The sequence below is a fragment of the Hoplias malabaricus genome, chromosome 17 (genome assembly GCF_029633855.1).
Source record: "Hoplias malabaricus isolate fHopMal1 chromosome 17, fHopMal1.hap1, whole genome shotgun sequence".
In the NCBI taxonomy this organism is placed as follows: Eukaryota; Metazoa; Chordata; class Actinopteri; order Characiformes; family Erythrinidae; genus Hoplias; species Hoplias malabaricus.
The window spans coordinates 22,058,204-22,085,604 of record NC_089816.1 but is presented as its reverse complement, the minus strand read 5'-3'; the positions used below and the strand labels follow the sequence as shown (position 1 = coordinate 22,085,604).

Here is a 27,401-nt window from a genome sequence, read left to right as displayed (position 1 = left end):
CACACACACACTAAATGTTCTCAAATGACAAGGAGAATAGCATGGCCAAAAACCTCTAGACTGGATTTGAGGGCTGGGACAAGTATCATTTCCTTGGCCTTATTAGAAACTATTATAACACTGCTACAGAAAAGACTATCCAATAGGAACATTCTGGAGCAGCTAAACATGAACCTCAGATCCATATGCACAAATATAGTAAAGGTGAGCTACTGTGATCCAGAATTAATCGTAATCATCATCATCGCCAGCACCTGACCTAACTAATGCTTGTGGAGGAGCACAATTAAAGCCTCACTGGTGTAAAGCTTTCCCAGAAGACAAAAGACTGAACGAAGGACATTATTAGCTTACTGTGATGTGTGAAGGAAAGAAAATAAACAAGCTTAAAAATTATTTTCTTTATAATTATGCCCTCTATATTTAAATCTACTTGGATACAAGTTTGGGTAGGAGTACAACAAAATAAATGCTTCAAATATTGAATATGCAATATAGTTTAGTCCAAACAGACACACAGTTTCTCTCCCTTTTTGTACACAACTGTAAAATAATGAATAAACAAAAAAATAGCAGTGGACACTAGGTGCTGAGAGGATAAATGCATCGAAAAAGGAAAACATAAAAACTCAAACAGTGAAATGATTATGTTCTAACACACTTTAAGAGCCTTCTGAAGATGCAGTCGCTTTTCAAACTGTAAAAAACACTGCCTGGTACAAAATATCAAAGTTTTTTTTCATATTTACAGAAAAAAAAAAAGTACAATCAGAAGCTTCATACAATTTTGATGTAAAGAAAAACATAAGATTTGTGACTCAAGGCTGCTCATTCTCTCCCTCTTTTTTTTTTTTTAATAACATTTTGAACACTACAAGTATTCGGTCGCTTATGTACAGAGTCCCTTCCACTCCTGTTCTTTAGCTGGTGAAAACCTAAGCGTTTAATTTTCCGGTTTATTCGACCCTGCCTTTAGCTCTGGGTATGACACCAGGTTATAACTTCACAGCTAAGGTGGTCAGACTCAGTTAAAAACCAGCTAAATTATCTGGTTCAGATAGAAATAAAATAGTACAATAACAAAAAATACAGCATCTCCCCTGCTGGGCGTCTAAACACATTTACAGGCTGGAGATTGATTAATGAAGTCAAACATAGTGTTAATGTAAATGGGTGATGGGGGGGGGGATTAGGCTGTATGTAGTGCTGGTTTCATTGCTGAAGTTCCTCAGTCCAACCTAATGGCCATGTTGCTCATTATAAAACACAATCTGCTCCTCAGTTCTGACCCAAAATGCTGCTTGTTTGGTTCTGAGGGTAGCGTCTCAGCTCTGCTCAGTCTCAGCTGGTCTGATCTGTGTGTGACTTCTCTGCTGCTGTCTTCACCCTCTGGATCACCGCAGCCTCCAAAGGCTCCAGTTTTATGATCTTCACGTCTTGCATGGACAAAGCCGGCTTCATGTCTGGCACGGTGACCGTCTGCACAGTGGTGTGAGGGATGGTTGCTGTGCTGCTGACGGTAGCTGGGACAGCGAGCTGCAAGACCTGAGCACTGGCGGCAGGTCCTGTGACGGGTGCTAATGTGCGGAGGGTGATGGGACCGCTGGTTTTGGCCGGAGCTGCAGGCAGAGTGATGAGCTGCAGTGTGATCCGCTCGCCATTCTGCCCCTGAGCTGGGACTAGCGTGGGCACCGCCTGTAGCACTACTTTCCCCCCGGTGTTGCCCCCAGTCACCGGCCCGGTCGTCGTCAGGATGGGAGAGGCACCAGTGGGCGAGTTGATGGTTACTGTGGAGAGTTTCTGACCCTGGGCCGTTGTCATGAGGACTGGGACCTGCATGGCAAGCCTCACCGTTCTAAGAAAGATAGAAAAAAACGTGGAGGGTGGATGTAAGAGAGAATTCATCAGTCATACATTATCTTGAGAAATATTCATAATTCAAAGGTCCCAGGCCATGCAAAGACAGTGCAGTCATTTTAATTCCAACACACAATCTCTGAAGGTCTCACCTGGGGACGGTTGGGGTGGTAGGTGACTGCTGCAAAGATACAAGGCCTTCAGGGCCTGAGGCGAAGCTGATGATTGGCGTTGACGGTAGCACAGGTGACACCCTTCCCTTCCTCTTTTTTGGAGTTGTGGAATCTGCTGCAGATGGATTCTGCATTTTTCCCTTATCGACACTGTCATCAATATCATCATCAATGAAAACAATGTCTTTAGGCATCTCTTTGAACTGGTACACAAGTCTCTGGCCTTCCACCTTGGAAAGAATTCCTCGCTGGTAGTAATATCTGAAAACAGAAATACAATTTTAAAATGAAAAATGCTCAAATCAAAACACAATAATAAACAGAAATACACATATTTAACAATGGCCACTTTGTTCAACAACTGTGCAACTTCTTCATATAATTGTAACATCACATAAGGAAACTAACCTGAGTGCCCTTCCCATCGTTTCATAGTTCATATCTGGTTTGTTTTTATGTTTGCCCCATAGTTTAGACACAGCTTTGGAGTCCACCAGCTTAAAGATGCCCTTTTCTTTCTCTGTCCATTTGATGTACTTGGGACAGGTTTCTTTATCCTGCAGAAGGTCCAGCAAAAACTCCCACAAATATGTGGTGGTACCTGCAACAAACAGACCATACAAATGTGAATAATTCCTTAATGTACTGTGCAGATGGGCAGATAGGTAGAGAGAGATATGCACACATACCCCTGCTCTCTTTCGATTTCCTCTTATAAATGAGATCCAAGGAACCATCACAATTAGCTCGTGGTGTTTTAGGTTTTCGTCCCGCTGGAAAATAATAACCAAAATATCTATTACTAAAACAATTAACAAACTTAAATCAGCCCCTCCTCTAAAGGACATGGTTCCGCTCTCAACACAATAGTGGCACTTAATGAAAACTGTCTAATATTCTGATCAGAACACTAGCATGTGTGTGGGTGGCACCTCTTTTCCTTTTCTGCAAGTCCTTTTGCTCCAGTACAGTGATGGAGTCCTCGACTGGCCCCATTTCCTCAGTTCTAACTTCAACCTCCATCTCAGACAGGAACTCTTCTATAGAAGAACAGAGACAACATCCATAAAGACCAATGGACCAACAAATAAAGCATTAGGACACAGTGAGACAGGGGTTCTCAATCCTACACCTGGGGATCATGCAAGGCACATTTTCCCATAGAAAGAAAAACACTAAAAAAAGAGAAAGAGAAAAGTGAGAGGGGAATAAAAACATGAGAGAGTCAGTACCTGGACTGTGGTCTCCATGCAGGCTGGCTGGAGAGTCCATGTGTAGCAGAGCTTCAGCTGCCTCTATGGTTTTTTCCTGGACTGAGACTTCCACTGAGAAAATACAAAAGAGACAAAAAAAAAACTTGTAACAAAATATTCCCATCAGGTATTCCACATTGACTTTGGTTCAAAGCATAAGCTCTGTTTGTGACCAAAGTGCGCATGTCCTATGTTTTTCCATATAGAGAGACATACTTTGTGCCTTGGGAGACTTTTTTTTTTTCCATCTGCAGCTGCGTTTTGTGTAATGTGCTCCAGAATTTTTTTGAAGCAGGGAGACGCAAAACCACAATGTGTTAGAAAAAACCCAGGGAGGAAAATAAATAAATAAATATATAAATTCTGCCTTCAGTTTTCCCCCTTCAGAAAAATACATCACTTCATCTAAAAATAAAATTTAAACAAAAATATAACCTTATTTTTTCAATGTTATTATGTTATTTAACGTCCAAATTTTGCTTTACATGTTTGACATTTAATATACAAACAGAGGTTAGAGAAAGAGAGAATTAGAATTACTTTAAAAAGAACTGTTTTTCAAATTTCAATATTAATCGCATAATGCCTACTATTAAAAAAACTAGGGCTGAAAAATTAATTGTGTAATCTGAGTTTTAAAGAGCTGTTTTCATAGCTCAGAAGCTGGCATTTTAATGATATTCTACACAATCGAGAACACCGTCTTAATAAATTTACATTATATATGTGACATTGAATTTAAATATAACAAAATGACACCACTCAGAGACACCCAAACACTGTGCTGTGTACATGACAATCACAGCTAAATGACAGTCAGACTCTCTACATTCAGCTGTCAAAATTAAAGCCAGATCTCCCAGGTGCTTGTGGTTTGTACTTTAATTCATAGATAATCACTGCACTTTAAATCCCAACCGCAATAATAGTCAGTAAAATCACAATACGTTATTTTCTCCTAAATAAATTTCTTCAGCACTAATTTACACTCTCCATCCTATAAAAAGTCTATGGTTCTCAGAGCGCTAGTACAAAATTACTTATCTATTACATATCTACACCTCAGAACAACTTCATTTCAAAACTTTTGAATTATCAGAGCAGAATATATATTATATATTAATATATAGATATGTACCTCTTTAGTACTGAGCTCAGTGTCTCTTCCTACACATGCACATAGCTACTTCCATGTTTACAAATTCCCCGGACGTGGATGTCAATCAATCCTCGCACTTCCCCCTGATTGGCTGTGTACTGACGTAACCATCCTGCATACGTTGCTGATTGGCCACAGGACAAGTTTAAAGAAAAAACCTAGCGGTCCCACCCACTCACCTCCAAACACTTCCGCTAGAATCCTTAAAAGTACTACCATCCTACAAGTAAATCTTCTTTATAAATCCCCTATAAAACACACACAACGAGCCACAAGATCAAAGATCAGACGTTCTTTATGAAAAAAATATAACAAGTGACCAAAATAAGGTGATAAACAAAGAAAAATACAAATACATTTAAATTAATTCAATAATGTGCCGATAAAAATAGCAATACGAATGAAACAAAGACACGGCGATCACATTTATTAAAAGAACAGAGATAAATAAAACACAAGCAAAATCTCATCTTAGAAAAGTAAAATAACAAAGGGGAGGGGGAACACAAGCTCAATCACAACCTCATCCAACACCTCGAACTCCGTTATGTCACCAAAACAAACGGATATTCCCGCCTAAACCCAAAGTATATTAACTCTAAGGCAGGAAAGAGATTAATAACAGGCTAAACTCCTCCAGATGTGTGTGTGTTGTGGTGAGAGGAGAAAGCGTGGCAAACACGAGAGACGAGACACATCCAAACTTCCTGATACAGCCCCTATCAATCCGCTACGTTCTGCACACAGGGAATAAAACAGCGAGTCGTACAAACTACACGCCCCGGGCCAAAACAAACGTCTGCATGCACTAACTAAACGATATTCCCTGATTTTATGCACAATAAATCACAATATTTAACAGTCTAGAGTTTATGACCCAGACCCAGCTTTATGAGAATTTTCCGTTCCACCTTAAATGGCGAATTACTTATATACTGGCTCCTGGGACGCCAGAGCGCAACTGCTGCAGCTTTTAAGGTGGAACCCAAGGTTGTGGCAGATAACAAACTCACTTCAACTACGTGTGATCCAAGCGAATTAATCCAGCTTCACTAAACCAGTCCTTAATGTTTAAAACCATATTTGCTTGTTTATTACCGGCTTTGAGGAGTAAATCCAGCTGATTTTCGGGTTCCTCGTCAAATGGTGTCGCCATTATTTCCCCCGGACGCGGGTAGGACTACTTTCTGTAGCAAGGAACCATCGCGTTGTATACATGTATCACTCCGCCGCCCATCGGAAACCGTTCTTGTGTGCCCGAGCGCCAATGAAACCTTCCGCCTCTTACACACGCTTACCACATTTACAGTCGCGTTCAAAAGTTTGGACACCCCTGGTCATATTACACTGTTTGTTGACTGAAAAACTGAAACATCAAAGTGGGGGTATGTGCGTTGACCCGAGGGGTACAGCAAAACGCAGGATTTACAGTTAAACCATTTAACAACTCAAAGTTAAGCCTGTCCAACAGGAAAACTTCTGAGGGACATTCTGAGGGCTTGAGTTATCTGGTTAACTTAGAAATCCTGTTTGGGTTTCTACACCCCAGTGTGATTAGCATACAGAAAATGTTTAATTGCAAATACATGCATACGTTTGATTTAAATTTCACATTCATAAACCAAAATGTCCAAACTGACATGGTGCATTTGTTTTTCTTGAATAATTATAAGCTAGTTTGATTAACTCACAATACAACAGATAATTTGCAACTAATTGTGTTTCTTTTACACCTATTTATTTTACTCTCTGCTTCTTCCATAGAGATGCAGATACATTATTTATCATCTGGCTTCTTTGTTTCCTTTCACTTATTTTATTTATATCCTCCACCTAATTTATATTTTATACTGCATATGTCCTTTATTTTATGATAAAATGATAGAAGGAATTCTTCTGAGCCACTCTATGTGTAATCGTCAGCCAAAAGGAATCATTATTAGAGCATTACAATCAAAGTTATTCCCTTGATATTATTTCATTTACTATAATTATAACTATAACTATTATTATAATTCCTTTACTGTGTCCCTTCGTCATTCCACAAAGAAACAAAAACACGAAGTACCACCAGATGTCTCTATTCGGCTGCCTCTCTCCTGTGAAATCATTCATGTTATGAGAACAGAAATGTGCTTTGTGATTTTCGAAACTGGATCTGTGTTTAGTGTGTGGCAATGTCATTAACGTTAGTGGTAGAGAGGTACTTATTCAGCAGTTATTACAATAACCTAACCATTCATCACCAAACCACTGTAATTTCGTTTTGGCAAGCTCACATCACCGTGTGTCTTAATGATTGCAGTTCTGACTGAAAGTCCAGAAGTGCACTTTCCAGCAAATCTACCTTTAAGCTATAACTCTACATGACAAATCTAACAATCCCACGTCACTTAATAATGAAAAAACACAATTAATGGCATGTTTTGTTTGTAATCAGTAATGTGAAAAAGTAAACATGCTCTCTATTTAAAACACAAAACTCATAACCCAAGCTCAAACAACTTGTACGACTTGTAACTAATCAGCTTATTTAATACAAACCATTCAATTACAAACGGACCTAAAAATAACACAAAACCAAATAATTCTCCCTACAATCAAGACAGCTTTATTTACATAGAACATTTAAAATTACAGCAAATGTCAAGCAAAGTGCTGCACAGTACAATAACAATTAATTCTTAATATGGTTAAGGCTAAGTAAAATTTCCTATTCTACGGTAGTTTAGAAATATAAATAATATAGGCATAAACAAAACAAATAAAGCCAACAAAACAAACAAAAATGACCTCATTATCTCTGTGTATGGCAAGGCAAATAAAAATGTTTTTTAATTTGTCTTAAAAATTTCTAATGTTGGAGAGGACTTGTATTACAATTATAATTATAAGTTTTTGTGCCTGATCAGCCTTAAACTTCAGACAGGAATGTGGTACTTTTAAAGGAACACCATGTAATATTTTTATCTTAAAATCACAGCTTCAAAATCATTGTGATGCTCCACTGAGCTGCAATAGGAAGAACAGAGCCTTAGTCCGTGCTACTCTGGGCTCAGCACTGCAGAAAGCACACTAAGTAACTTTTGTAGGAGGGTACGACTCTCCTTCCACCTCCTCCCTATTGATTTAGTACATTGCTGTGAATGGAAATTAGACTAGAGGGCGACACAGAAGCAAAAAACACCCAAATCATACTTAGTGTTACTTTAAAAACAACTGATATGAGGAATCAGAAAACAGAAAAATTCCCAGCATTTACATGCATTTCTGTTCTATTTTAATACCATCTCTGTGCAAGACAAATAGCATTTTACCAATCCAACAATGTCATCACCATGGTAAACAAGAAACCAGTGCTTACCTGTGCCAACTTCTTGTAGCTCTGTCTCCACCACTTGCTCCTCAGCCACATCCTGCATCACGTAGGTGTTCTCATCATCACACACGAGCACCTGAGCAGCATAGCACTGCTCCACGTCTGCACTGTTCACCTGCTCCACAATCACTGCAGGACACTCCACCTCCTCCCCAGATACAACTGCACCATCAGAACACACCTCCTAGAAGGAAAATAGATGTCAGAAATGATACAAAAACAACAGTATACTCCCCTCTTTTACTATAAAAACAGACTAGAGATATGAGCTAGAGCTAAACACTACCACTATTTAACTATTGTTTATTGGCTTGATACTATATTACTGATAACACTATAATACTGTATAACAAATCATATTTAATCACAATATTATTACCCTGTTCATAATTGTTTTGTTGTGCAGCACAAAATGTATTGCCAGAACATTAGTAGCAAAACATAGTATCAAACACACCCTTAAAATATATTTATTTACGGTTGGAATGAATTCTATACAATTTGATCAATCCAATAGTGGTGTTTACCTGCTGTGCCTCCTCTTCTCCAGTGACATACTCCAGTATGTTCCCCCCTCCGTCTATTACCACAACAGAGGTCATAACTCATTCCTCTGTGCCCTGCAGCACCGCAGATGGTCAACTCCAAACAACCTGAAAGAGGACAAGCCATTTTAAATCCAGGAAATAATAATAACTGCATACACAACAATGGAACGCCAGAACAGCAAAACAACAGCAGGCATTTAAAGACTGTATATGTGTCATTGAGAAAGAGAAAAGAGAGAGTGCAGGGAGAAGAGATTTAGGTGGGGCAGAGCACAGAGTTATGATTCATATATTTTAAACAGAAGATTAATCTGGCTACTTCCTGGCAAGGTAAAGTTAGAACATTAAATTATACAATTTGAATAGGAACCCTTGTCCTCGTGTAAAACCAAAAACCGAGCATGAAACAAACTAAACAAAAAAATCAAATTAGAAATTAAAATTCCGCCGGGTGTCTATCTGTGAGTAGTGTGGTGTGTTCTCCCCGTGTCTGCGTGGGTTTCCTCTGAGTGCTCCGGTTTCTTCCCACGCTCCAAAAACACACATTGGTAGGTGGATTGGCAACTCAAAATTGTCAATAGGTGAGAGTGTGTGTGTGTCGCCCTGTGAAGGACTGGGCATGTGTTCCCAATGATTCTGGGTAGGTTCCGGACCCACGGCGACCCTGAACCAGATAAACGCTTAAAGATAACGCAATGAAATGAAACTAAATATATTAATTATCTGGCTAATATATCCCTAAAGATGAACGCAGTGTTTTAGCAGTATAGACTGAATATTTTTCAGCATTTTTTATAATATATTATTATTTAATTTACATGAAGTACAATTTATTACGTCTGTCCCCAATCTTTTTTTTTTCTTATAAATCTATCTCCTCTATAAACACAATTCCCTCATTGTTTCAGTTTCTGTTTAGTCAAATAACTCAGCCTCTCGTATGATATAACATCCGGTCAGAATTAGGAAGAATGGAGACATGCATGCAGCCATGACAGAGGCAGAATGATGGAAAAATAAAAAGGGGGAAGAGACATGTTTCCGGTTAGTGCAGCCACATGAGCTGCAACCCCCCCGCCCAACCACCCTTAAGGCCAAACTTGGGAACGATTCTACATTAATTTCCTTGACCCTGATCTCTCAAAACCATTTACAAAATACAGCCCAGAGTTTTCACATAGAACTAATTCATTTCAAATCTAATTCAGTCAGCATACTATGGTTTTATTCTAATTAACACAATAAAACCAGTATGTATAGCACAGGCAAACGCCGAACGAAGCTGAGCTGACCTGGTTCTCTATATATGGGTCAACATTAACCTCTGCAGTAGTTTTTTTTTTTTGTTTGTTTGTTTTTTAAACTACATAGTACTTTTTACATGGAAGTGAAAAAAAAGGTTTTGGTAAAAGGGATGGAACCATAGGAAACTAATTTCAACATCATTTCCTGCTCAGTTAGCTTAAGCAGCCTTTGTTTGTGCTGAAACTTATATTGGCCGAATGCCCCTTTTGCTCAGTATTTCCTGCAACTAGTGTGGACCCAGACATGAGGGACAAAGTGTCCTGTCGGCAAACATGGTTAGCAAGATTTAGGAATGTTAGTCATCACTTATGAATAAACACAATTGGCAATATAATCTAGAATTTACAGAATCCATATCACAGAAAATTTCCCCCGCTACTTAGAATATGATCCCACACATCAAAACTGTTGAAGTTCAAAGTTTACTTTTCACCCTGTACAATTTTTTTTAAACATAAACAGCGCTGCAAGGACAACACTTTTGGAAATTCCCTGTTTTTGTGATGTCATAAAAACCAAAACACAAACATTAAAATCAAAGAAGTGTATGAGCTTGGCATTGAATAAGAATGAACACAAGTCTAGAGAGGTCATCCACACGCATCAATCTATCTTAAACACAAAGCCTGTGCAATTCTAAAGAATGAAGGCAGGCTGTAAAACGATCATATTAATACAACATGCCTGTATTTGATAAAAAAAATCTCAAATAAAAACATTTCCTTTAGGACCTACACAGTTTTCTATTTATAAGTAAAGCACAAGTGGAATTATTTATTTTAAAGTATTCAAGTTCTCCTCTTGTAATCAACAAAATCCCTTAAAAAAATAGCTGTTAATTAGAAATACATATTTAGAACATATTTCCAAGACAAAAAAAAAAAAAAAAACCCTAATGCCTTAAACAACACAACGCAGACAGGTTAACAGGGTCGCACACTTGGATATTCACGGATGTCCCTCTTTTTTAGAACTAAACCTCTCATGAACAGTGCAGTTAAAGTTGTACACTACTTCTGAACTTGAAATCAACTGCAGCTTTGAAATTGCTGGCATAACAGCGCCTACACTCCGCAGTAACGTTACATTCAGAGAACTCAGGCAACAGTGGTTTAGTGAATACTGTACGAATGTATTCAGTCTAACTTACTGAGCACTGACACTGACGGCTCTAACCGCTGCACCATTGAAGATGAAACGGAAAAGAAGCAGCTGGAGAAACTGTCTCTCAAATGTAAACAAGAGCCCAAACTACAGGCCTGCTAGCTCTGAGGAGCTAACGCTAGTCTTATCTCCATTCACTGAAATTAAAAGCCGACCAGCAAGATATTTATACACAGAGAAAGAGACTCTCACCGTTGGTCACGGATGCAGTTTATTCCAAAGTCTGAAGCAGTTGCTTTGGGTCAGTTTTAAAGCGCCGCTAGTTATTAGCTTCTAACAGCAGCGTAGGTAGCTACGTAAGTAAATCAATAGCTAAGCTAAGCTAACGATGTAGCCCGGGGATCATCCCTCCTCCTCTACAAGTTGATGCTTTCATTTACGCAAAATAAAATAAAATAAATAAACTGTGCATTCGAGATGCGGCGCCTAAACAGATGAGAGATGTAAATCTACACTTGACGTGGTCTTTCATTTATTCCTCCCCCTCTATTTCGTTCTCTCTCTTTTCTGTTTGTAGAATCCACAGAAGTGAAGCTCCCCCCACAGCAGTTCGCCCAAACGTCACGAGTCCGAGCTCAACGTTACGTTCACGCTCAGCCTCATGACGTGATACTGGCGTCTCTGACGTCATTATCCCACTTGCACACAAAAGACAAAGATTCTTTTATTTTTAAGGAGGACTGACTGCTTAATTTCTGTCCTTTTAATTTAAATCCGACCAAAAACAGGACAGAGATTGCATGCAACCCCAAAGATAATCTAAAAATCACAGAATCAGACAGTCTGGGTTACTGATATCATAAACCTAATCTTGTTACTGGCCTACAGGGCTTTTGAGGGAGTGCAAGGTGGAGATGTGGGGACTACTTGTATTTTCATAGATCTGAGCATACTGAATATGTTGACAGTACAGAATATGCCACTTGTAAAGAATTGTTTAAGAAAAAAACTGCTAAACATATCACTCTGATCAACAGTTTTTAGGGCTTTAAATTAAGATTTATTACAATATCATACACACACCACATACTGATTCAGGTTTGGTGCTCAAGGCAGTGGCAGGGCTGTGACAATATTACCATGACCATGAATAGTTGTCCCCATTTGCTGCCTCTCTTTGAGGCAGGCTTATTTATTTGCACTACATGGTTTAATAGTGCTTTTATGTGACTGCATTCATCCTCAGGATCAAAATTCAGTTCTGGTACTGATCCTGGATGAGTTCTGGATCGCAAAATCAACTCAACACCCGTGAGAACACTTAAATAATTACACATCCCAATGCTGAGGGTTTCACAGCATCAAGTCGAAACTTGCTGTTGGTCATGGTAAGCTTACACTTGTGTGGATGCACCAGAGTCTGATGTCATTTTTGTGCTTCTCTGTGGAGATTGTAAAAGCTATACTGCATGCAATTGAACATCTCTGTCTACTAGTATACCTCAATGTAGATGAATTCACTAACTAAAAAGGGTATTTACTAACATTTTAACATAGTTAACAGTTTAAATACTTGACATCAGACGATAATATAATAATTATGATGAAATCCTAAGTCAAGGGATATCAAACACACACAAATACACTGGACAACACGTTTAATTCCCTTTTTATTTCAGTAATATTTTGCCTACATTCACAAGTAATGGCCAGGCTCAGGAGCAAGTCCACGAGTACAAGCTTTAAAACCTCAGGAAAACACAGGTTTCTACAATACACATCCATCGTACCATAACAGGTGGAAAAAAGATTTTTAAGTTCCAAACACAGCCACCCTGAACAAACACTACATTATTCAAGTTTAAATTCAGAGCCCCAATTGCAAACAAATATGACTGTGAAATATGAAAACAGTGTTTGCATATTCATACACAAGCTTGGAAACAAATATTTCAAAGGCTTTAATGTATGTCAGCTTTAGTTACTTAAAAATAAACCTAAACTGTAAACCTCTGAAACAAAAGCTGAACACATTCTTTACTTGTTGAACAGTCGTTAGTAAATACTAGTTCCATTTCTAGAGTAATTCTGCATGGCTGAAGTGTTATAAGCTTGTTCCTAAGTGAGTATTGACCACATGTAAATGGATATTAAAAAGAAACAATCCTAAGGTCAGACACGTATAGTAACAGAATTAAGATATAAAAAAGAAACATGGTAAAGGAATACAGAGTTCTGGTCCTCTGAGATGCAAAAGTATGAGATTCACATTTAAGGATATGCTGTCATATCTGAAAATACAAATGAGATAAGCTTCACAGATTAGGAAGGTGTAGTACAGGTTAACAGTGAAAATGCTCATCACCACTTTAACTTTTCACAGTCTTTCTAACTGAATGCTGGTTATTGGAAAGTGTAAATATTTTTTATTATTATTATTTTGGAGAAATATTGTGAAGGATCAGCATCTAGAGTTGAGGTAGAAAGGTGGTGTAACTAGTCAGTGGTTCCCTATAAAAGCCAACAATGGAGTGTTATTATAATTTATAATCACTGCATCAAAAGACTCCCCAAAAAAGCAAGCATATATATATTTGGCTTTGGCTGGGTATCATTCAGATAATTTTGGAATAAATACTAACACTGATATAAAGACTTCAGCATCAATTTATGAATAATACTTATACCAGTGATATCTTCTAAATTATAAACTTTAAAAAGGTGTGACTTAAACTAGTAAAGAGTGTAAAGTAGTAGAATTTATTATAGATCACTATTGATAATATTGTGCATATGGAACATTAGACAGCCATTTAGAGGCTAAATTGTATGGAACCATAGACACTCAGAATGACTACATAGAGATTGACACTAAATACATTTTTTTGACATTTGGTCATTGTTTTATTTGGATTCCCAGCCCCATATGTGGCTATAATGCAGTACTGAAATAGTGTATTTTAATTCAGATTGCGCCTGAGAAAGAAACTTGGGACAGATTGTCCTCTAAAGTCCTATGGCTTGCATGTACATGTGGCAGTGTCTGCTGTAAATTTTGAAATAGTGTGCATCCGCTTGACAAGGTGGTCTTTGGACTAGTGACATTGCAGCTGCTACTCTGGCAATGAGAGAACATGGCCAACTACAGTGAGGTAGGGTAAAGAACACATTCTAACCTAATTCTAACAATTGCTAGAAGATGAGAGCATAGATAAATAACAAAAAAGTAAAACTATAATCTGATCCTTCACAAGTTTCAGAGTGTAAATAGCAAGACATCACAGAAATGTGTCCAGTTCAACCATCTGTAACTGTCATGTAAAGACAAAAGAATGAATATGTGCGTACTTTCTTTTTAAAGTTTGTGTTCTATAAAGTAATCAAATACTGCAGTAAACATATTTCAACCGCACTTGATGAAGAAATACAAGATACAGGTTTCACAAGATCTAGATAGGTTGATAAACCAGCACCATTCAGGGGTCACTGCCGGGGGCACAATCACGGCAGAATATAGTGGTCCAAGGTGAAGTTGTGTTCAAAGTAACAGCCAGGAGAGAAAGAAACACAGGGGAAGGCACATCCCTCATACTTCAGCAGGTAGCAGGTCTTCCATCATGGGACTTCTGACTAAATAATATATATGAGAGAGAGAGAACCACAAATTGTTGACTTTATATCTGGGTTAAGGTTTAATACTTATTATTTCCCTACAATTACCAAGGATAAACTGATACAAAAATTAGGGGTGGATGCCAAATCCTGAATACGAAAAAGCCCCAGTGTGCCATGTATAGATGTGACATAGTACCTGGAAAAATAGGAGATAAAAATAAGCAGGTTTTACCTTCGTGGCTCAGGACGTCTCTATCTTAAGCAGGTGGTGCTTCTCCTATGTGTGAGAGAGAATGGGAGAGAATGATCCCACGTTCATGCAGATTTCTTTCTTCCTTCAGTAACTAATAGTTGACAGCTAAACATGCGTTGTTAATAAAAAATATGATTGGTTATAGAGGTGTTATTAACATTTGAAGGCAAAAAAGGTCCCAGTGTGGTCAATAGGAAAGAAAGTACTGCAATAAAACTCCTTTCTGATAAAACCTCAGTAGATTGTTATTCAAAAATGACTGGGGCAATAGGAGAGTTGCATTCTGTTCAACAATAATGTGCACAAATACTTTTAACCTATAATCTGTTAAGTTAATTAATAAAAGTAATATTATTTCATATAATGCGAGTCAGAACACAGACTCTGGAAGTGCAATGTTAAAACATATTACCTGTTACTTGTCCTGTAGCCTCCTCATCTTTATCAGGAGCTGGGATGATCCTGCCTGACATGGGGGAAACACCAAGAACCTTAGGTTTCTTTTCTGTTTTCGGGGATCCCTCCAAGACAACTACAATGTATTCACGCTTAGCTTCTGGGGCTGGCCCCTCCGCACCTGCTGTTGCTGTCTCAACTGAATTCATCTCCTCTGCAACCACCTGACTTTCCACTGCTGGCTCAGTTTCACTTGCTGCTCCCTTCACAACTGGACTTGCTGATCCTTCTTCAGCAGCAATTTCTGGGACTTCCACAACAGGACTTTCTGGGACCACCTCTGGACTTTCTTCTGCGACCACCACTGCGTCACCTTCGTCAAGGACTGAACTTTTATCTTCCACCAAACCTGGAGCAATTTCTGTTACTGGGGGAAAAGGTATCTCCTCAACTGCTGCTGGTTCTGTGACTGGGGAAACTGGTGCTTCTTCAATAACTGGAGCCACAGGGGCTTCATCTGTCACTGGGGCAATTGGTGCTTCTTCTACTGCAGGGGCAACAGGAGACTCCTCTGCAGCAGGAGAAACTGATGCATCTTCAGTAATAAGGGCAACAGGTGCTTCCTCTTTAGTTATGGTAACAACTGCAGTTTCAGCAACTGGGGTAACAGACGCTTCCGGTGTTTCAGAGGTCACTGATGCCTCTTCAGCGACTGCAGCAATAAGTGCATCCTCTGTTTTTAATGGGGTGACTGGAGTTGCCTCTATGGCTGGAGATACTGGTGTCTCTTCTACTGCTGGTGCAGCAGCAGGTTCCTCTGTTGTTGCTTCAGCTAGCTTCGGTGTCTCAGCTTCAAATGCTGCTGCAGCCTCAATAACAAGGCCTTCTTCCTCCACAGGAACCATCAATGACATCTCCACCACAGAAGCAGCAGCTAGCTCTACAATCTCTTGGGTCACTGAAAGAAAGAACCAACCAGCCAGACCATAATTCACCCGACCACAAAGAAAGCATGTTTTACATTAGTAAAGAATATTGACTAGTTTCCTTCCATAGTACAACAAAGAAACAAAGAAAAGTGATTTTCGTACACCTGAGTTACTGATCCTCTTAAAATTCAGCTCAACCTGGCAGAGAATCAAGACCAGATTCACAGGACAGTCGGGAGAAGAGCGTATGCCAAGTTTAGAATGCAAATTTAATGGCAAATGGCATAATGAAAATAAACTGTATTATGTTCTGAGCTCTTGAATGGACAACAGCTGTTCTCATGTTTAATTCTAGTCTGGTTTTGTCTATAACACTCTCACTACTACTATTCTTATATTATGACAAAATGTTACCTAAAAATGTAGAAGCAGCAGCACAATAAATGTGATCATGCGGGAGATTGGACCCAACATTGTTTACATCTTAAAGGTGTCCTTCACACATTCTCAGACATTAACATAAAACAGCTGATGAGGGGCTGACTGGAGAAAACAGAAGCAGCAGATGGAAAAGGTAAGGTGTCTGTGTTTCCCCTTCTGTAGGAGTGTATTTAGTGAATGGAATTCGTCGAGTTTCTGTACATGCAGGAGGTCGTATAGAGAGCAGATCTGCACAGGCTGTACTGCCAAATATCACTAAGAAACGTGCACAACACATGAAAAAGATCAAAGGTGCTGGTGACTTTGTTCCCAAACTAGAGTGGCATAGAATTCATTCGTAAGCTACAAATGTCCTGCAGTGTTCAAAATGTGGACTCGTATATAGAAGGTGTGGCTTCCAACAAAAATTGAGATTGTCATGTTTAAGTTGTCAATAAACAGACCAAATTGAGACAAATTAAACACGGAACATATTTTGATTTATAAAGACTTTTATTAATGACTTGAATTCCCTTGACCACACTTTGTTTACATGACAACTTAGGTTAGTAAACGAAGCAATCTGAATGACCAGACATTTAGTTATCTGTTAATATGAGTTCTCTTTCAGCTGTTTATACAGAGGAGTATGTTAGGCTCTACATATAAAAAAAAAAGAAAAGAAAAGAAATAAAGAAAAAGAAGGGGAAAATTAACACCATGTCACAGACACACAGCCAGCAGCCTTCAATTTTCTTGGCCTTCAAAAAACAACAGATCAAAGGTTAGATTCAGAGCACACAAGTTTCACATCTCACTGGCGTGTACCGTCCAAGTGATATCTGGCAGAGAAGCTCAGGCCTTTACATGTTAGACAAAACATTACTGAAAGAGTACAACAACATAAATCCAAACAGGACTTTATGCATGCATATTCGAGAAGGTAAGGCTAAAAGTTGGAAGAGGCTGGCTCAGGTTTTGTAAACAGTAGTAGTGAGTAGTGCTCAGGAATAAATGTGTGTGGGAGGAAAAGGTAGAAACAGGAGAAAACAGGATTAAGAGAAGAAGGATTGCTGGGTAGGATTTTTGGTCACATTTTATAAACAGCAGCAAGTTCACACTGGTTGCTAATGTTCCTGAGACTAAGGAGGTCATTATCATTACTTCTTTAACTGCAAGTATAATCTCTAAATGCTAATGCCATCCCTGAACTAACTCAGATTCAATAGTCATGAAGTAACTTCTGCTGGAAAGGGAATTAAATTTACACAGGGAACATGTGTATTTAATGGAATCTACAGTAAATATACAGCTTACTGTTAAATGAACGGTTTGGAGAAGAATCAAATTCACACCTATTTGAATCAAATTTTCTATTTAGTCCAGATATAGTCAATCACCCAAGACCGGTTTGGACTGAACCGACTCCAAATTGCACTGTTTGTGTGGGAGCTACAATGTTGCTTACAAAGAACAGAATCAATATTCTCCCAAATATTTTCTGTGCATATAATCCCAAAACTTTTCTCAACCTACTCAAACCTCCTCCGTGTGTTGAACGGACATGATGTGTTTCCAACTAAAAAAAAGGTTTTGTGGTTTTTAAAGGTTCTGGGGGAGTATTTACAGGAAAGATGTAGTCGACTATTGACTTCACGTGGTTGTTAGCATCACAGTTTATCATTCATTCATTCGTCTGTAACCCTTATCCAACTCAGGGTCGCGGTGTGTCCGGAGCCCACCTGGAATCACTAGGCGCAAATTGGGAACGCACCCTGGAGGGGGAGCCAGTCCTTCACAGGGTGCCACACACTCACACATTCATGCACACCAAAGGGCAGTTTTGAGTAGCCAATCCACCTACTAATGTGTGTTTTTGGAGCGTGGGAGGAAACCGGGGCACCCGGAGGCCCCCCACGCAGACACAGGGAGAACACAGCACACTCCTCACAGACAGTCACCCGGAGCGGGACACGAACCCACAACATCCAGGTTCCTGGAGCTGTGACAGAGACACTACATGCTGCGCCACTGTGCCGCCCCATCAAAGTTTAAATCTACAAAAACAATTTGGACACAAAACAAGCCCTGGCTAATCAACTGCATTTGGGCTAAATGGACCAATTTGCTTTCTGAACTTGCAGCTAAACCATTACTTTAACAAACAAAGGCAAGAACGTAGCCTGACTGAGTCCTATCAACATGAAATGGCACATTTATACGAGAGCAATCTGCTTTAAAAAAAAAAAAAAAACACCCTCTTCTATTCAGCAGTGTTATTCCAGCTCAAAAAAAATCTGCCAAACACTAACAGCAAAAAAGTTACTGTAACTATGGAACGCTGAAGGTTTTAGGGAACATAGTTGAGTTAAAGTGCCTGTTGCATCTAGTTCTACACTGTGGTTTTAATGTTGTTCTGTGATGGTAGTGTGGCTGTTTTGACACTGAGGAGACGAGTTATGCCAGTGTGCTGATACAGGGCTTTCTCATTTTGACCAGGTTTTGACAGTGTGCTGTTGTTTGTATTGATTGTGCATGCAATGTGGTTATTTTGGTTTCATATTTTTGGGTATGTACCCTACGGCTGATCAGGCCTCTGTGTCGGCAGCCCCACTAGCTGGCGTACCATTGCTCTCGGCTGCAGGTTCCTCCGTGGCAGCAGCTGGTTCCTCAGCAGGAATCACTGGAGCTTCTAGAGCCTCAGCTGCAGCCTCCACCTTCTCCGCAATCTTCTCTACCTCCTCTGCAACAGCTGCCACCTCTTCTGCAGCTTCCTCTACAACCGCAGAGACATCGGCGACCACCTCCGCCGCCTCGGCCACTGCCCCTGCCACTGTCTCCACCACAGTCTCTACAGCCTCCACCTCATCTCCGTTCACCTCTGCAGCCAGCTCCACAGGTGATGACGACTCCTGAGCTACGACGTCCTCTGATGCTTCAACTGCCTCCTCGGCCTCTTCAGCATCTTCACGTGCACACAAACAGAAAAGGTAATGTTAGGGTAAAACGACATATTATTACTATACACTTCTTTAAGGACATTCTTTCGGCTAAATTTCATAGCCATGCTTTGAGATGTTAATCTACATTAATATTAAAACAAAAATTACAATATTTTTTATAAGGTTTGATCAAGACATGACTGTGCTTAAGCCAGAGACCACCCTTTATATATTAATTTCCAGTCAAAATGATCAGCAAGTACAAGAAAGATGAACAAAATCTGTGGTCTCAGATCTGCTCTGTACAGAAAGAAATAGCTACATACACTGCTTAGTATTCCATTCATCCGCAATGTCACACAGACACATACTTTCTGACTCTCTCACACTAACACACATCACTTTACCACTTATCAGACCTAATAATAATCAAACCTAACTACTGCAGGCAGCATGCAATAAGCAAAAATAAAGTAGGAGGTAGGAATGGAGAGAGAAATAAAACAAATCCAAAGCACAACAAGTACGAAAGCAAGTGAAAGAAAGGTAAAGAGGGAGGGAAAGGGGGAGCAGGAACAGTAAGTTGGTTGAACCTTACCATCTGTTCAAAGCTACCAGTACAGTAAATCTGTAAAGTCCAACAATACACAGACAAAAACAAAGGGTTTTTGTTGTGCAAATTTAATGAATCCAAGAGGGAAACATGACTTTAACAACCGCTTCCAACAGAAAACTCAACAGCAGAGCCAACAAAACCTTAAGTCATGTGATCTACAGTGATTTAATGCAACAACTGAGAAAAGAATGTCTGAAATAAGAGCGAAAATAAAGTTCATTTTGGGGAGATAACACAGAAAAGCACAGTGAGCAGGACTCCAATCATCCAGAGAGTCCTGACTGAAGACTATAGGTGCCAAGTCTCGACTGCCCCAGTTAGTTAAACCTCTGGAAAGAGTCAGAACAAAGACAGAGTTAGACATTTCAGATCAGCTATTTTTTGGGTGAGATTAATCAAATCAGACTACAGACAGCTGAATTAATTGCACGTTTTGCACTAGCAGAATAATGTTTTGTCCACGTGGTATAGTGCACAACACACTGAGTGTTATAGCACGTTCAGTTTATCGCTAGCGTTAGCAATACGTTTTCTGAAGCAGTTTTGTAAGTCCCTCTGCACAAGAAATTCTGCTGAATCTGGTAAATTAATAAATGACGGCGTAGATTCAAACACACTGCAGCCTTATATGTCAGGACTGCTAGACAACAATAGAACAATTAAGCCTATGTTTGGATAATACTCCTGATAAAAATTTACGCACCATGCAAATTTAAACACTATCTATCGAGAACAGTTAACAGATGGGTAATGGGGTGGGAATGTGGGTGGAACCGTGGATAGTGAGACAAGGAAGACAGAAAGCTCAGTTAGATGAAGAGCCAGTAGGAGTGAAGGAGGGGGAGCCCTGTTCTGATTAACAGGAGCTCTGACCAATAGAATCACGTTTAAAGGCAAAGGCATCTGGAAAAATATTTAAAAAGACAAAAATATTAAAAGCAAGGCGGCACGGTGGCGCAGCAGGTAGTGTCGCAGTCACACGGCTCCAGGAACCTGGAGGTTGTGGGTTCGATTCCCGCTCCGGGTGACTGTCTGTGAGGAGTTGGTGTGTTCTCCCCGTGTCCGCGTGGGTTTCCTCCGGGTGCTCCGGTTTCCTCCCACAGTCCAAAAATACACGTTGGTAGGTGGATTGGCGACTCGAAAGTGTCCATAGGTGTGAATGTGTGTGTGTCTGTGTTGCACTGTGAAGGACTGCCGCCCCCTCCAGGGTGTATTCCCGGCTTGCGCCCAATGATTCCAGGTAGGCTCTGGACCCACCGCGACCCTGAATTGGATAAGCGGTTACAGATAATGAATGAATATTAAAAGCAATTCCCACTGGCATAAGCTTTGAATATATCTCAACTTTCTGGATGGAGATGTATGTGTCTTCGTCCTCCGCTGGCCATCTGAATTATTCAAGTCATTTCTGTTATGACAAGTGAGCTATATGTTGCTCAGTGCCAAAGACTAGAAACTTATGATTAGCTTAATGCCCATTCAGAACAGGGTAACTACGTGCTCTCGTCATTAAACAATGTGCAGTGTGCGACTGTGATCAGCCAATAGGATCAAGAGTAAATGTGTGGGTGGGGCTTACTTGCTCAGTGATTATTAAACACACTTTAAGTGTAATGTATATTCATTCTGTGATGATGCCTACAGTGAGATGGCAAAATGGAAAAACTAGTGCTCAGATGACTTGAGGTATTAAAGTCAACATTATTTGGATGCAGGTGACTATGAAACTGAGGTGCAGTTTTTAAGAATGACATTAAAAATTGAGTTCAGTGAATGCAGGGACAGATATAATTAGTAACATTTCAAAGAATAGAGAAAAGTATTATACAAATCAGAAACAGACTCATTCAGAGACCACTCCTCTGTTAACGCTATTATTATGAAACATCGATTTAAAAATGGAATAAAACCACCAGGATACTCACCATCTCCACCCTGCTGGCCTAAAACACAAAACATAGATGTTAGGAAGGCATTAGAACACTGTGTCAATATATATCTACATTTCAGACTGAAGGATGGCTCACACTCCTAAACTGTATCTTTTTAATCAGTCATTGTTACCCATCTATAAAACAATCTACCATTTATGTAAATGTAAAGCATTTTTTAAATTTTATTTCAGAACTAAAGCTACACTGAATTTATGAGGTCTTTAATGCCACTGTGTGTGAAAACTGTGTGTGATGAAAATCATTTTGCAAATGTATTCATGTAAAAACAGTTTTTAACCTTGGTCTAGTGGAGACTTGGCTAAAAATACACTCAGTTTCATAGAAACAGTTGACCTTTTACCTACTCACAGTAAACACACACTGTCTGCCATCACAGAAACTGATAGGTAAGCTGACCTATTTTTTGACCACCATGTAATGCACCAAGAGGTCAAGCAAAATTCCATGGACAATTGCTAATGCTAATGCTTTCCCAGTGTGGGACAGACCAATGAGAGGGTGAATTGTTACTGCTTGATTCATCTGTAAAGAATAGGATCAAAACGTACTCTTTGGTGGCCACGGTTTGGGTTTCCAGTCGTCCTTAGGCCGCGTCTGGAGCTCAGTGATGCGTTCAGTAAAGCGTGAGCTGTCAGAGGCCACTGTTTTGTAGGCCTTAAAATCAATAACAAACAGGCACATCAAATGGTCTCATCTTATACAGGCAGATGTCACATAATTGGAAATAATGAATTAACGAAAATAACAGCAGAACATACATATGTCAAGGCACCAGCAAATGCTCCACCACAGAGAATAGCATATATAAGGTTTTCTCCCGAGCCGCCTGGTACTGATGACATGAGCCTCCGAGGAACAGCTGCAAATAAAAGACATAAAGAACCAAATAAAACATGAGGGAAATATGCTAACAATGTAAGATAGAGCTTGTTCATATAGGCTTAAGAGCTATTTTTATATGGTTAGGGATAGTGTTTGGTTCTGACCAAACAGGAGCACTGTGTACTTCTACAATTAGACTCTTGCTCTGCATGCATTGTTTTCCCTCTTTCACCCTGTTCTTCAATGAACAAGACCGTCACATGTATGATTTGGGTGGCGGATCATTCTCAGCACTGCAGTTACACTAAACTGGTGTGTTGCGCTTGTATGAGTGGATCAGACACAGCAGGGCTCCTGGAGTTTTAAACCCTGTGTCCACTCTGTTAGACACTTCTACCTCTGTGGTTTAGCCCTTCATCAGCAGAGACAGGAAGTTGTCGGCCAGATGTTTTTGGTTGGTGGATCACTCCAAGTCCAGTAGTGACAATGAGGGGTATAAAATCTCCAGCGGACACTGATACAACACTACCATGTCAGATCCACCACCCAAATCACACTTGCTCCTTGGTAGTCCTGGCTATAGAGACAATGAACAATGAGGGTAGTAACAAGGAGGTGGTCATGTTATGCCTGCTCGATGTACTTTTTTTTTTTTTTTTAAGTCTACAACTAACAATTTGGTCTACGTGTCAAAACAACAACAGGAGCGGGGGCACATTCACTTTAGGCTTTTTGTGTTGCAGGATTAATGATGTGTAAGCTCTCCAAAACAGATATGTGTTTGTGATATTATTAGTAAGGGTGTGACACAAATCATATCCACACCAAACCAGTGTGCCTGCAGGCCTTCTTTCCAATCAAGCAGATGCAAACATGATGCTACAGGTTAAACCTGTTGGTCTCTTCAAAAAACGATTCGTTATATCAGCTGTGCTCCTGCAGGAACAACAACGTAAACCTGCAGGAAGCTAAACTGTGTCCAGCCCAGCAAGGTCACAGTGCGGATACACTTTAGGGAAAAGCTTGATTTGTCCATAATTATGCCTGTCAGAAACAAGCTAAGGGCAGCACAGTGACACAAGCTTCTCACAGCTCTAGGGTCCTGAGATTGTGGGTTCAAACCCCACCTTTTGCCACTGTGAGGAGTTTGGTGTGTTCACCCTGTGCCTGTGTGGGTTACCTCCAGGTTTCCAATCAAAGTGCAAAAACATGCTGGTAAGTGGATTCGCTATTCAGAAATGCTAATATGGGTGAGTGTATGAGTGACTGTGTGAGTGTGTGGAGCCCTGTGTTGGACTGGCACCCCATCCAGGGTGTGTCCAGTGATTCTGGGTGAACTCCAGACCCACAGCTTCCATGAACAGGATGAAGTGGTTACAGAAATGAATGAATGAATGAATGAATGAACAAACCAAGCTAAGCTTATAACAAAAAGTTATTCCTCGGTTCACACAGGTACTGTATCACTTCCTACAAAGCTTGTTTTGTGTTAAGGAGATAATTTATTGATTCTGTAGATTACAAACATTCAAAGATATCTCTGTTATCAATAGGTTTCATCTTTTTCATCTAAATACTGCATACTACTGAAAAAAATAAATCATCATTATTGTCATGATTCAAAAACATCTAAACTTTAGATTAACTTCAGATGTTTCACAGTGATATCTATTTAGATATTTCACCTCTCCATTTACTTACCCAGGTGGCCTCAGTGACAAAGCATTCTGGCCAAGTGATTTGTTTACTACAGAGCCACTTGGACTCGACGCAGTTTCCTCAGTACATGTGCAAACCACAGTGTCCTTATCAGACTCGTAATTACTAAACACATTGAGCTGGGAATCTGGCCAGGGAGAGTCAAACTGTCACGGAATATCTGAGGGACCTGAAGTCAGCAAAGAGACTGAAATATATCTCTGGCTATTTTACCATATTCTTACAGAAATAATAATAATAATTAACAAATGTTATAACATTACTGTTCACAGTTTCTCTGATGGGAGTCTACATTTCCTACACCAGGGTGTTTTCCAAATTCCTTTTTAAAATAACTTTTCCACATAAGATATTCCCTTTTAAAATAACTCAAGCTTGAGTAAAATACTTAACAATATTCTCTAGGAGGTTCCTATAGAGGAGAAACTAGAAGACCCCTTATTCTTCCTCCTAATCCTGTCAGTCATGCCCTTCCACAGTAAAAGGGCTCTAGGCACCAGCGTGTTATTTATACCAGTTAATCTGTTAATCTGTCTCAGGAGTCAAAGGGTACAACACACAAAGAGTGTAAGTGTGCATGCATGCGTATTACAGAAGGGACGCTGTGTCACTAGATTAGACCAGGATGGTCTTCTGAGGGAACGCAGCATGTGAAGAAGTTTTAGCTTTCAGTCCACCATTTTTTATATATCGCAAACTTACCCTGAGCCAATGACAATGTTATCTGTACTAGTGGAAATAGTTCAGAATTTTATTTTAATAACTATATTAATAAATAATTTTTAATTTTATAAAATTATAATTTAATTTTCAAAAGAAAAAACTTAAATTATCTTGAATTTCCTTTAAGCATATACTCAAACTAGTTTTACTAATGTGTACATTGAAATAAAAGAAAATTGTACGCATAAAATGTATAGAATGAGTATTTCAGCCCTATATTCCATGCACATTAATATATGAATATGCAGTCAATCCCTGCCTCCATCTCCACACATACCTCTGCAGTTCACCCTCAGCTCAAAGGCCCCTCCCATAAGTTAACAGGATTGGTTCCTTAGGTTTTTGATGTAAGAAACCCTTGCTGACTGTATTTGCCCACTTAAGACCATCTTTCGAGTGCTGCAATTTTAAAGCCGAAAGGCACACCCGTTGCTGCCTGTATATTTCACTTAAGTTTTCAAGCAGAAAAACAACACCACACAAACTTGCTAATAACGTCAAAATTAAAAAGGCACTTGATTTTCACAGGAGTGGGCTTTAACATGGACTCTTTAATAAGTTTAACATTAATTGAGGGAAATGAGAATACAGGAATGCTCTTGATAGACTATGGAAACGCGTTCAAAACGACTTTTTAAGTAAAAAAATGACACATGCAGGACAACGTTGCACGTTCACCAGCACGTGAACAGTTTATCCTCGCCCTCCCCCTGTAGCCCAATGAAGGTCACACAATAAAAGTCCCTCCATCGTTATTCATAACCAAAAAATAAATAAACTAACCGATGACACATCCAATTTTACCTATTATTTTTTATTAAGCTTTACATTTTAAAGTCGTGCTAGTGCGAATGGACGCTTTATTCTGCAAATTAACCCCCCCAAAATATACATTATTACATTTTATGAATAAATAATAAAGTTAGAGAGAATTTCGAGCGACATTATTTGTTTTTGTGCTTCATTTTTTTAAGCTATTCGTTTTAATACCTTATAAAAAAATTTTGCCTCACAACAGCATTTTATTCGGTGCAGGAATGAGAGCAGAAATGTTCAGTGATGAACCGCAGGCCCATGTGCTCGGTTCTGTACACTGTGTCCCTCAGCTCTGTTCAGTTCTGCTGAGTTAAACACAGGCTCAGGAAGATTATCTAACATTGTCTGTGCTCTTACAAATATATGAAAACAAATTTCTCTTTTTTTTGCACCTCCAGTGGGCCTAAGATCATATATGAAAATAGTAGGTTTTGTTGGTTATTAAATAATTGTTTAATGTTGTTTTTTTAAAAACAGATAACTGACCACATTTTGTACTGTGCCCAGGCTTTTGAATGTCACTTTGCGGTATTTTTGAAATAGAAAAAAAACACGTCCACACACGTTTTATGCTTTATTCTAATCGTTTGTGTCTAATAAGTTTTTTGTCAAATTACTTCAGCTTCGTTACCTTTGAGTCACTTTACCAAACTGTGAGGACTATAGGAATAAAACCCCGCCTCTCACCGGTTCCACTGAGCCCGGTCCGGACGGCGAGGGCCTGTCGAACCGCACAACGACTCCACGCCGCTCTGACAGCGAACATCCTCACAGACAATCACACAGAGTCCACTAAAACCGTCCGACACCGAGGCTCCCTCTGCGGCTCTGACTCTCACACACGCAAACACACACACACACACACACACACTGACTGAGCACGCATGCATACACACACGCGCATTTGTTTTCATGCATTGTTGGGCAATTACATAGACTTATTCATTTTATTTCGGCTTAACTTTACCTTATCCACGAATACCACGAGCCTCACCTTAAAATATATCTCCACCTCAGAATTTTATAATTTACATAAAGATGGTTTCTCAAAATAGGACCTTGTGAACAGGTATAAGTCCCCACAACGTGGTAGAAACCTGATACACACAGATACACGAAGGGGGCGTGAGGCACAAACCTGACGTTAGAGATTTACACTAGGAAACTGTCTTCACAAAATAAAAGTCCACACAGGCCAAAAGCCATTTGAAGGACACTGAAAACTTAGGCATGTGTACGTTACCAGGTGTCCACTATGGACAATAGCTAATACTAAACAAAAATAACTACTATTATTACTGATGTATTTAGAAAATCTACATGTATTGTTCTTTTTTTAACTAATAATCATGTTGCGATAATGATCATAACAATGGTACTAAGTTTAATTATATATTACAATATATGTATCTGTCTG

The 27,401-nt window shown here is 39.4% G+C and overlaps 2 protein-coding genes across 4 annotated transcripts; both read right to left on the bottom strand.

The window, feature by feature from the left end:
• Positions 1-394: 394 nt before the first annotated feature.
• On the bottom strand, positions 395-11,366 carry elf2a (E74-like factor 2a (ets domain transcription factor)). Of its 3 annotated transcripts, XM_066650076.1 has the most exons (9): positions 11,031-11,366; positions 8,349-8,474; positions 7,807-8,005; positions 3,263-3,355; positions 2,963-3,070; positions 2,720-2,803; positions 2,439-2,631; positions 2,010-2,291; positions 395-1,855 (listed from the first exon to the last, which is right to left on the bottom strand). In XM_066650076.1, the coding sequence occupies exons 2-9, from the start codon at positions 8,421-8,423 to the stop codon at positions 1,342-1,344; spliced, it is 1,548 nt and encodes a 515-aa protein (XP_066506173.1). In that variant the 5' UTR covers positions 8,424-8,474; positions 11,031-11,366; the 3' UTR covers positions 395-1,341. The 3 variants fall into 3 exon arrangements, with proteins under 3 accessions (XP_066506173.1, XP_066506174.1, XP_066506175.1); XM_066650077.1 differs by lacking the exons at positions 7,807-8,005; positions 8,349-8,474; positions 11,031-11,366 and adding an exon at positions 5,541-5,611; XM_066650078.1 differs by lacking the exons at positions 7,807-8,005; positions 8,349-8,474; positions 11,031-11,366 and adding an exon at positions 4,622-4,690.
• Positions 11,367-12,439: 1,073 nt separating this feature from the next.
• Positions 12,440-26,833, bottom strand: mgarpa (mitochondria localized glutamic acid rich protein a). Its single transcript, XM_066648762.1, has 8 exons — positions 26,672-26,833; positions 22,663-22,763; positions 22,453-22,558; positions 21,875-21,892; positions 19,018-19,356; positions 15,059-16,000; positions 14,626-14,670; positions 12,440-14,408 (listed from the first exon to the last, which is right to left on the bottom strand). The coding sequence occupies exons 1-7, from the start codon at positions 26,748-26,750 to the stop codon at positions 14,651-14,653; spliced, it is 1,605 nt and encodes a 534-aa protein (XP_066504859.1). The 5' UTR covers positions 26,751-26,833; the 3' UTR covers positions 12,440-14,408; positions 14,626-14,650.
• Between the last annotated feature and the right edge of the window lie 568 nt (positions 26,834-27,401).

Bases quoted from the DNA above. Each gene is read 5' to 3' on its own strand.
- elf2a (XM_066650076.1), bottom strand. From the start codon at position 8,423: ATGACCTCTGTTGTGGTAATAGACGGAGGGGGGAACATACTGGAGTAT. The intron at 8,006-8,348 runs GTAAACACCACT...TTTTCCTTCTAG, and splicing joins GAGAAGAGGAGGCACAGCAG to GAGGTGTGTTCTGATGGTGC. The intron at 2,632-2,719 runs GTATGTGTGCAT...TGTTTGTTGCAG, and splicing joins GAAATCGAAAGAGAGCAGGG to GTACCACCACATATTTGTGG.
- mgarpa (XM_066648762.1), bottom strand. From the start codon at position 26,750: ATGTTCGCTGTCAGAGCGGCGTGGAGTCGTTGTGCGGTTCGACAGGCC. The intron at 16,001-19,017 runs GTACGCCAGCTA...TCTTTCTTTCAG, and splicing joins ACCTGCAGCCGAGAGCAATG to TGACCCAAGAGATTGTAGAG. The intron at 14,671-15,058 runs GTAATATGTTTT...TCTCACACATAG, and splicing joins GGCTACAGGACAAGTAACAG to GAGAAGCACCACCTGCTTAA.